Here is a 10,746-nt window from a genome sequence, read left to right as displayed (position 1 = left end):
TGGCAAAAGAGTCTAGTAGAAGCATGTAATCCTGTTCTGTAATCCCTGTTTTTCTTTTCTCATTAAGGATATTGAAGAAGTAGTCGGGTGTAAGGGTATACGAGTTATTCTTAGGTTGTCGGTACTTGTAGACGATTGTTGGGCCATTTTCCTTATTCCCATAAACTTTACTTCTCTGTTTAATCTGCTCTTCGGCTATTGCAACTATTTCAGGACAGGAATCTTCGAATTGACTTAGCATTTGTCGTCCTCTTAAATACTCATCAGCAAAGATATCACCCTGAATAATTTCTGTGGAGTAGAAATCTTCATTGTAATCAGAAGGAACAAATCCAACTGATGAATGTTTACTTCTATTCACTTCTCTAGAATGTCTAAAGCTATTCTCATTTTCTTTATCAATATAAATACCCTGAATGTTTTCTAAATCTTTGGAATTCTTAAATATATCATCTTTCTTAACAACTTGGTTTATTGTCGTGGCATTTTTCACTAAGGAAACCCTTCGGTGGATTTTGTCTTCAATAAATAGATCACTTAAGGTACTATTTTTAACAGGACTTGTCTTTGAACTGGTTGTTCGTCTTTCACCACAGCTCATTCCGGAATCTGATGGTTGCTTCTGCTTTCTAATTGATGAATATGTAGGCAAAGCATAATGAGGAGTATAACAAAAAGTCATCGTTAGACTAAAGGAACAGAAAATAGAGCAGATATATAAAGCCATCTCTAATTGTTGAATTTCCGCTTGTCATACGAAATCCCTAAACCTATTAACGCCAGATACCTCGATTAGGAAACTTACAGCTTTGATTTTCACCTTTCTTTTTTTCTCTTGCATTATTTTTCACTATCAAAAAAAAAATTTCAGAACCTTCAGGTTTTGTTAAGCTTTTGTAAGTAAGTTTAATCAATAAATCAGGACAAAAGATAATGGGAAAGGCCAAGAAAACAAGAAAATATAGAGTGAAGAAGATGTTGAACAAGAATGATCCGAGATTACAACAGAATAAGAAGAAAATGGTGCAAAAACAGGACGGTGAACTAGTTAGAGAAATACCACAAGTGTCATCAGCACTATTCTTTGAATATAATGAAGCAATCAAGCCACCGTATCAGATTCTACTAGATACAAACTTTTTCAATTTCAGTATTCAAAAGAAAATTGATATAGTGAGAGGAATGATGGACTGTCTTTATGCTAAATGCATACCTATGGTGACAGATTGCGTTATAGCCGAGTTGGAAAAGCTTGGACCTAAATATAGAATCGCACTTACGTTAGCTAAGGATCCGAGAATCCAAAGGCTCACTTGCACACATAAGGGGACTTATGCAGATGACTGCCTAGTTCATAGAGTGATGGAGCATAAATGTTATATAGTTGCCACCAACGATGCAGGATTGAAACGACGGATTAGGAAGGTTCCTGGAATACCGATAATGAGCGTGGGAGGCCATTCTTATGAAATAGAGAGACTACCGGATGTTTTCTAAGGAATATATATCAACCTATTAACTAAATCAACTCACTCACTTAATAATCGCGAAGATCAGTATAGTTTAATTTTCGTCCTAACTGTTCAACAGTCTTTTCCTTATAGGTCATCATGTCAATGGATGAAAACATCTCTCGATTGATGGACATGGGCTTCGATGCCGAGGTTGCACGTGATGCTCTTTCTAGAACCAACAATCAACTCGAAGATGCTATTAATGTTATCTATCCTCTGGATGGTCAAGAGACCTTGCTTACGGCTCCTGAGGGGGCTCCTCCTAACTATGAGCAGGCCTTAGTTCCGGGAACTACTGGGGCCACGGGAGCCACAGGAGACACGGGAACCGTGGGGACCACTTCCACTGGAGCCACTGGAGCATCTTTGCCTATCGGACCAGCTGTGCCTACCGCACCAACCACAAAGGACCAGAATACCACTGCCATCGACCTAGACGATGATCTCAAGTCAAAAATTGCCCAGTATGGGTACCAGGTTGAACACAAAGAGCGTAGCGATACTGCTGACCAACATAGTATGAAATCAATCTCTTCTACAGGCAGCTACGTGCCTATGTCCGAGTCTCCTCCACCTTATAACATTTACCAGGACGTATCCAGGACTCGAAGAACTACAGAGATTCCTCCGGTATTACTTCCAAATAGACAGGAACTTTTGGAAGGTTACATGGCTCCAATGTTAATGATTCTTTCGCAGATAACTCGGTTCAGAGACTTGATTTTGAAGCATCAGTTCTTTAATTATGGCTATGCTCCTCGCTGGTGGCAGTCGGAACCATGCTTGGCCAACGCTATGGTTACTCAGGAGATTCAAAGACTTGTGGCGTTTCTTACAGGCGACTCTAAGCGTGCATTCTCGTCTATTCACAACTTAACAGAGGCCACAAGAAAGATCATTACAGAGGATTACGAAACCGTATCTGAATTTATCCTTTTCGTCAACAAGGCGATCATGGATTTGTTTGGGGGAGCAGATTCCAGTCTTAGACAACCGCTAGGCGAACTATTTGATACCTATATCGATTCTCCTATGCTTGCAAATGAACAGCATTCCTACAAGTCCTTTACTATTGAACCTTCTTTCTTTAGCAAGGATATATATCATATCATGCATGCACTTATGTGGGAAAAGGATTTCTCTAAAATAGAATTGAACAAATTCCAGAAGATTAGTGATATTCTGACTTTCGCATTCGACAGTAACGGAGAGACAGTGAAGGGAGGAGGCTTTATATTATCGAACGAGTTCTATCCACAGATTTACACGGACAAATATGATCATATAGTGAAGGAAAAGGTGGATAAATTACAAGAATTGAAGGAGGAATCAGCAAAAGTAACGTCAGAAATGCTTCGGTTGAGATCGTATAAGGGGAAGAGAGTTTCTCCTCTGTTGGAATCCACCATTAGTTACTTGAAAGAGATGAGTGGTGAAGATACAGAACTTATTGGAAGTGCGGTTGAGGAGTTAACATCCATACAGGCTCATATAACCGAGATTGGTGAGAAGGATGCTAATAGGTTGGAGGAGATTACTCAGGAGAGAAATAGCGTGGATATATTTGATGTTAAGGTGGATATTGAGTCTGCTGTTGCTGCTGCTGTTGCTGCCACCGAGGCCGGGACTGAGGCCGAAGCCAAGGTGGAGCCGTGGATATTGGCCGGAATTATCATCAACGAGCGTCAATTCTGCTATTTATCGAAGGATACTGATGAGTGGCAGTGCTTTTATTATGAGCTGGACAAAACGAGAAACTACGAATTTGAGACGATGACATTCTCAGAGATCCAGGATCAGATCAAAACGTATTCTGGAGCCGATTTTGAGAACGGCATGACACTTTTCTATGTTAGAAAGTCTGTTTTCTACGAGACATCTCAGGTCAAGCTGAATGCTGGTCTAGAGGAGTTTATTAGGAAGGATAATAAGCAGCTAGAGAAGGACCTTAGTGAGACCGCTGGGACCTCTGAGACCTCTGGGACATCTGAGACCTCTGAGACCTCTGAGACCTCTGAGACATCTGAGACTGAAATATAGATATATAACTAACCACTGCCTAGCATATCCATCGTGTACATCATCAGTCACTAATGACACGCCATTTAAATGGCAGCATAAAATTTTTCGAGGCTCGATAAAAGACAAAAGAGCATCAAGAATCAGAGGGCACTTACCATCGTTCAACTCCTTGTTTTCCCAACTTATATCATGTACAGACGTGTGTTTGCAAGTACATTGAGAGCAGTCAGAAATAGTGCGGTTAAAGGCGCATTTTCTGTTCCTGCTACAGTCAGATTTGTCTCCTTTACTAGAACCAAGCCTCATGTTAACATCGGTACCATTGGTCACGTTGATCACGGTAAGACGACGTTGACTGCTGCCATCACGAAAATATTAGCGGAAGAAGGTGGTGCCAAATTTTTAGAATACTCGGCCATTGATAAGGCTCCTGAAGAGAAGGCTAGAGGTATTACTATTTCCACTGCTCATGTTGAGTACGAGACTGCAAACAGACACTATTCCCATGTCGACTGTCCCGGCCATCAAGATTATATTAAGAACATGATCACCGGTGCTGCTCAAATGGACGGTGGAATCATTGTTGTTGCTGCTACCGATGGATCGATGCCTCAAACCAGAGAGCATTTGTTATTGGCTAGACAGGTTGGTGTACAGAGGTTGGTCGTTTACGTTAATAAGGTGGATGCCGTTGATGATCCCGAGATGCTTGAATTGGTTGAAATGGAGATGAGAGAGCTGTTGACCGAGTACGGCTTTGATGGTGATAACACTCCTGTTATCTTTGGATCTGCTTTAATGGCTTTGCAAGGTAAGAAACCGGAGATCGGTAAGGAATCCATTCTGAAGCTCTTGAAAGCCGTTGATACATGGATCCCAACTCCTCAGAGAGACTTGGAAAAGCCTTTCTTGATGCCTATTGATGAGGTTTTCTCCATTTCCGGTAGAGGTACCGTTGTTTCTGGTACCGTTGAAAGAGGTGTTTTGAAGGCCGGCGAGGAAATCGAAATTATCGGTGGTAAGGATAAGCCACTCACCACTACTGTTACTTCCATTGAAATGTATCACAAGACTTTGGCCGATGCTGAGGGTGGTGATACTCCGGGTATTTTATTAAGAGGTGTTAAGAAGGATGACGTCGCTAGGGGTATGGTTTTAGCCAAGCCTGGTAGCGTCAAGCCCTACAAAAAGTGTCTTGCTACCATCTATGTCTTGACTAAGGAGGAAGGTGGTAGACATACTCCATTTGGTGAGAATTATAAGCCTCAGATGTACCTCAGAACCTCCAATGTTAACGCTACTTTGAGCTTCCCAGATACAGAAGCTGACCACTCTAAACAGGTCATGCCCGGTGACAATGTCGAGATGATTCTCAAATTGTTGTACCCAATTGTCATGGAAACCGGCCAAAGATTCAACTTAAGAGAGTCCGGTAAGACTATTGGTACTGGTATGGTTACCAGGGTTTATGAGTAGTGGGTACAACTATTCCAACATTGATATCTTCATCCTTTTTTTATTTTTAACCTATTACTTCTGTATATACATTTATAGTGATGGAGAATAAAGTAACTTATTTAATCTACTAGAATGGTAGTTGTGACTGTCCATGATACTCTTGGTGTTTCTGATTTTGGCTATTCAGGTCCTGATCGAGTTTTAAAGCCACATGATAATCCTTATGTTCATCCATGTTGCTTTTGAGGATTCTTTTCCTGCACTCAGAGCAGATATAGTCATCAGCGGCACCTTCGGCAGATTTCACTTTACCTTGGGTTAACAGAGTCGCTATGCCAAGGTTTCTGCGCTTTCTTGGATGAAAGACGGGCTTGCTTCCTTCGGATCTACCTTCGGTACTTTGTTTCTTCATCAACTCATCTATATTCGCAAACCCCTCCAATGAGATGAATCCACTAATAGTCAAGGAGGCTTGAATACATGGATACACTGACGAGAAATCAGCATTTCCCTTCCGTGTCGACTCTAGTTCTCCCAAAAGCTTTACACTCAACTGCTTCAAACGCTTTGTAAACTCTGCATAATCCTTTATCGGCGTCATCGTACACTGCTTGAGTTTGGTAACACGGCCACAGGTCATTCCTAAAGCAAATTTAGTAGGACGACGAACTGTATCAGTCTCTTCATCCAAATCCTGTAATCTGAGAACCAAGTCACCTACAAACACATCTAGCCAAGGCAAAAGATCCTTACTACAGTTCACAGAGGGACCTCGGAAATTCTTGTTCGATGCCATCGACTTGATGTCGATACGAGATGAAAGAGCAGCATAAAGCTGACCTCGAACTATGTCATACACTCTTTGTGCTAACTCTCGATCATGGTCAAACCTTGAAATTAGGTCTTTTAGACTGTAATGATCTCTGATGTATCCTATTTGATCTTCGTCCTCCTCGACAGTGCCTGAAGAAAGCCTTGAAAGCACCAAATCACCGATTTTCCCGCCCAGAGACCAGAAGTCCTTGATAGAAAACCGCTTTAGAAAATCTGGAATTGCTCGACTACGTACAATTGTCTGGAGATCAGGTTTATTGTATCCACTGGCAAGTTTTGCCAACGTTTTCACTCTTCCCACTCCAGCACTAGTAGTATAGTTGAGCTCCTTAATTAGCATCTGACGTAATTCGTATGCGAGATTCGATCCAATCAAGTCTACCACATCGTCCCAATCACTAATAACAGGACCTTCTTTCTCTTCTTCATCTTCATCACATAAAATAACTATACCTTGCCAATCAAGGTCGGAAAAACCTTCAAGAGGGACTTGAGGAAGCCGATCCGAAGTCCGTTCCATTCCCTTAACAAGCTCCGGGAACAGTAGCATCAACCTTTTAAACACCAACCGGCCAAAATCCATAAAACTCTCGTCCACTGAAGCCTTTTCCACCAAATCACAAAAAGACTGAAATATCCTCATCATCTTACGACTTTCTCTTCGGTATGGATCCAAAGATACCTTGTGATTTACAGGTGAAGGCCGATAGTTCACATACTTCCAAGTAGGATCTCCACGCTTGAACACAGCCGTATGAGCAACTACTAAATGAGGACACTTCCGTTTCGCAGACTCAAGAGTGTCCATTCGATTGATTCCGTATTTCCGAGCAGCATAAGAAACTGCAATAATCGAGTTCCACTGGAGGCATACAACGGGATCGTCGTGGCTCAAGTTAAGCCGATTCTGCTCGTACTGTGCAAAGAAAGCATTTACGTCCACGTGACATATCACTGCTAGTGGGCTCTTATATGCTTTATTATTATCATTCAAATCTCTCAAATTCTTGTACGTGAATCTGGATTGGTCTGCTGGTTTGATATTCAACGGCATGGTGGTCACATCATTACCTAGAAAGCCTGTTCTTGCCTTACAAACCCTCTTTCGCTTGCTTAATGGTGTACGGACGTGTACATTCAGAGTATATCGAATTTGGCCATTTTGGACTGGTAGCTTTTTCTTTTTTCATTTCCTTTATAAAGAAAAATTTTTCAACTATCTGTACCTTTCTGTTTAACAGTACTTTTTTCTTACTTGTCCTGATGAGCAGATTAAATGGTTGGTGGATCCCACTTTAAGGGTAAAATGAGAACCACAGCTATATTTCCCACTCTATATAGTTATAATTCTTGATTATAGTGATACTATGATGACAAGTTGTCGCCCCAAGCGGATTTTATAATGACCGAATCGACAATCTATGCCAAACACACTGAAAATCTGATCAGTATCATGAAGAATCTAGAGTTCTAACTATTATGATGGTAACTATGTTATGTCTTTAGAGGACTATTGGCTAAACATATAGTCCTTTTTAAAAAATTTTCTTTCCCTTGTTGTTCATATCTCTCCTATGATGTTTTGTGTAGGCTTCTTAACTGAGGTTTTCACATCCATGCTAATCATGAAGAAGCTTATAGTTTCGATGATTCAGATTTATTCTTTCTGAGGAGTCCATGAACACATGTAGCTCTTTTTTTTTTCTTCTTTCTTCTCAATCGGGTAATCTAAATTTTATGGGATTTGTATTATTTCCTTTTTCGGTAACTTAAATATGGCTACCACTCAGGAGACAGGCACTCTTGCTGAAGCCATGATTTGATTCCATTCATAGCTCATCTACCTTCTGCAATCAGCAAATTCAGCTGCGCAATGGGGTGAGGTAATAAACCATTTTTTGATGGTTTGTTTCCACTTTAAGGCGAAGTTCTTGGAGATTATTGAAACAGTCATGTTGAACAGTGCAGGGTAAAGACTAATTTAAACAAATCTTCGTGAGAACAACGGAGTATTTAATTTTATTGATATTAGGATCGCCAAAGACTAAACGGATGACTTAAATTTTTTGGTACTCCGTTACGAGGGTTATACTACTCCGTACGCAGATCAAACTTTGAACTTGTTGGCAATGGCATCAGATCTGAAATATTTTGACCCCGAAAGGATGCCGATTGACTTTTTAGAAGGTTACAACAGACAATAGCCAAATGAAATAGAGCTGTTTTTTTTTTCGAAGGTGAAAAATCGAGACATGAAAACTCGAAGTTTCACTTCAAGTTGAAACTAACCACTTTTTATAACACAAAGTTGATATAGATTACCAGGAAAGATATCATGGGAGACACTGATGCATCTGGAGAGATCTCACTCTTTGACATATTTTTCCCTCTCTCCTATCGAGTTCTTTGCCTGGTCAACTTAGGAATCTGGCTATGGTATTTGAATCTTCGAGGATTCGCAGTGTACAGAATTGACTTACCTTTAGTACTCGGATTCACGCATCCAGATGCCACGATGCGCAACATTTTGCACAGGATGTATCACGTACTCTGTTGGATCTTGTCTGCAAACTTGGCCAACTATATTACCTATATTGTGCTTGTTGAAATGGGATTCTCGCCCTATGTGATGAACTATCTACCTCTATTAGGGTTGATCGTCACTTTCACGGTTATTTTGTACCCTTCGCTAGTTTCGTCCGACGGCTCCTCTTCCCCGGAATCTGGCAGATTTAGAACAACCTTTAAAAGAATTGCTCGAGGAAAGATCGACTTATCATTGAGAACTAACGATATACTAGTGGCAGATACGATGACGTCGTACAATAAAGTGATAGTGGATTTCCTACTGTATTTGTCGGGACTTTTACTTGGCTACTCTTATCTATCTTCCAGCAGTAACCAGATCTCAGAGGATCATTTAAAGGTATACAGTATTGATGTTCTCTTATCGTATTATCCTTCCTTCGTAAGACTTCGGCAGTGTTACAGTGAATATAAGGAAAGCTCCAAGCACAATAGGATACCATTGTTTAATGCCATCAAGTATTCCACTGCTTTCATTCCTGTTCTCAGCACGATTCTTCTTAGATCAAACTATATCTCGTTTCTTTCCATGTGGTATTGGGGTAATTTTATCAACTCTACTTACTCATTTCTATGGGATGTTTCCAGTGATTGGAACTTGAACCTCTTCAAGGGTCCATTTAGAAATTCTCATTCCCGTCTAAGGGAAAAACTACTATTCCCATCCCATTATTATTATATTGCTGTGGTATTAGATTTTGCTTTGAGATACGTTTGGATATGTAGACTGTTGTTTCCTGCAAACACTTCCAACGCTGGCTTCTTATTGTCTTTGCTAAGTTCCCTATACACCAGTCATCCAGGTCGTTTCCTCCTCGAAGTGTTGGAACTTTTACGAAGATGGATTTGGATCTTCTTCCGTGTAGAAGCTGATTTCTGCAGTGTAATTAGTGGAACAGAAGATATCGCACTCAGAAAAGTCTGATTTTGTACTATTATACATATTAATAACTAGCGGTCTCTCTTATGCGAGGTCTGCTTCTTTTCTTTAAACTTCCTGAGCTTTCTTTCTCTTTTACTCAAATACTTTCTTTCTTTGGGCTTCTTATTCTTCTTCACCTTTGACGGCTTTAGCTCATCGTCCATTCCCATCAATCTCGCATAGTCTTTTGCTCTATTGATTGATTTCTCTAACACTTCTCCACTCTTTGATAGATCAACATTATTCATCCGTGCTATATCACTCACATCTATTTGATTCGGATTATCCATACTTTCTATCGTAACCTCTGATGTTCCCATCACTGGTGCATCTTCATCTTCAACTTTATACACTTGTTTGACTTTCAGTATTCCTTTCTTATTAAGTTCACTCACTTCAATGGTCTCTTCTTTCGTGATTTTCTTTTCATTATCATCATCAAATCCATGCCATTCTTCAACCTTAACTCTTTTAACATTTGGTTCTTCTTCCTTCTCCTCTTCTTCCTTCTCCTCTTCTTCCTCCTCTTCCTCATCATCGTCATCATCACCTCCTCCTCCTAATTTACTTTCAACCTCTTTCAATTCTGCTAATCTATCCAAAACCTTCTGTCGTCTTTCTTCTCTAATTCTAGCTCTCTCTTCAATCCGGTCTTCTTTCCTTTGCTTCTCTTGATTTTCTTGTGCATGTTTTCGTCGTTCAAGCTTTCTTTTATGAAATCCCGTCAAGAAATCAATTCTTTTTTCCTTATCAAATGTCACTTCTTCAACTCTATGTGACCTGGACTTTCTGTGATGATACCTTTCACCTCCTGAAAGTATATCTCTGTTTGGCTTACCCATTTGTGAAGTGTATGCTGTAAAACTGTGCAAACTGTAAGTAGTCAACTGAATTTTTCAGTTCAACTTGATATAAAAATTTTCAGATTTGCATTCGTCGCGACGATGGGACGATCAGAAACAAATAGAGGAAGACAACAACAACGACGGTCCTTCTTCTATTCCCCTTCAACTCCAATCTCATTCATTACATCTTTGATCCTTAACCCTCTTTGTTCCGCAATCATCGAAATCAACTGCATCGCGGTATCTTTCAATTCATTGTATCGATTGAGCTGTCTGATATGTCTCTTCTTCTCTTTTTCATCGGGTTCAAGTTCTTTGTCAATCTCTGTAATATCACTGATTGCCAATTCCTTCATCACATCTTGGCATTTCTTTTTAATACTATGTAGTGTATTATAATCGGAATCTAATTGTCTTGTAGTATCCGAATCATCACTATAATCCTTTGCTCTTTCAAACGAGATATCCTCTTGATTCACCAAATCCGGACAGTCAAGTGTCGTACTGTTACCTTCCAGTGATGCCATTGTTATCCAACACGTCAGCCAAAACTGAGTGTTCACAA

At 40.2% G+C, this 10,746-nt stretch overlaps 6 protein-coding genes across 6 annotated transcripts; 3 read left to right on the top strand and 3 right to left on the bottom strand.

Moving 5' to 3' along the window:
- Positions 1–933: 933 nt before the first annotated feature.
- Positions 934–1,497, top strand: FCF1 (rRNA-processing protein fcf1; the record flags this gene model as incomplete). Its single annotated transcript, XM_038922132.1, has 1 exon — positions 934–1,497. The coding sequence occupies one exon, from the start codon at positions 934–936 to the stop codon at positions 1,495–1,497; it is 564 nt and encodes a 187-aa protein (XP_038778060.1).
- Positions 1,498–1,616: 119 nt separating this feature from the next.
- Positions 1,617–3,554, top strand: FOA43_001824 (uncharacterized protein; the record flags this gene model as incomplete). The annotated part of the gene is made up of 1 exon (XM_038922131.1): positions 1,617–3,554. One exon carries the CDS (start codon positions 1,617–1,619, stop codon positions 3,552–3,554), a length of 1,938 nt encoding a protein of 645 aa, XP_038778059.1.
- Positions 3,555–3,725: 171 nt separating this feature from the next.
- Positions 3,726–5,012, top strand: TUF1 (translation elongation factor Tu; the record flags this gene model as incomplete). The annotated part of the gene is made up of 1 exon (XM_038922130.1): positions 3,726–5,012. One exon carries the CDS (start codon positions 3,726–3,728, stop codon positions 5,010–5,012), a length of 1,287 nt encoding a protein of 428 aa, XP_038778058.1.
- A 109-nt stretch (positions 5,013–5,121) lies between these two features.
- FOA43_001822 (uncharacterized protein) lies at positions 5,122–8,354 on the bottom strand (the record flags this gene model as incomplete). The annotated part of the gene is made up of 4 exons (XM_038922129.1): positions 5,122–6,899; positions 7,236–7,261; positions 8,101–8,119; positions 8,309–8,354. The coding sequence occupies 4 exons, from the start codon at positions 8,352–8,354 to the stop codon at positions 5,122–5,124; spliced, it is 1,869 nt and encodes a 622-aa protein (XP_038778057.1).
- Positions 8,355–9,365: 1,011 nt separating this feature from the next.
- On the bottom strand, positions 9,366–10,178 carry FOA43_001821 (uncharacterized protein; the record flags this gene model as incomplete). Its single annotated transcript, XM_038922128.1, has 2 exons — positions 9,366–10,147; positions 10,175–10,178. The coding sequence occupies 2 exons, from the start codon at positions 10,176–10,178 to the stop codon at positions 9,366–9,368; spliced, it is 786 nt and encodes a 261-aa protein (XP_038778056.1).
- A 155-nt stretch (positions 10,179–10,333) lies between these two features.
- FOA43_001820 (uncharacterized protein) lies at positions 10,334–10,708 on the bottom strand (the record flags this gene model as incomplete). The annotated part of the gene is made up of 1 exon (XM_038922127.1): positions 10,334–10,708. One exon carries the CDS (start codon positions 10,706–10,708, stop codon positions 10,334–10,336), a length of 375 nt encoding a protein of 124 aa, XP_038778055.1.
- Between the last annotated feature and the right edge of the window lie 38 nt (positions 10,709–10,746).

Source organism: Brettanomyces nanus, chromosome 1 (genome assembly GCF_011074865.1).
Source record: "Brettanomyces nanus chromosome 1, complete sequence".
NCBI lineage: Eukaryota > Fungi > Ascomycota > Pichiomycetes > Pichiales > Pichiaceae > Brettanomyces > Brettanomyces nanus.
Note: the sequence above shows the minus strand (reverse complement) of the source record. Positions and strands in the feature narration are given on the sequence as shown.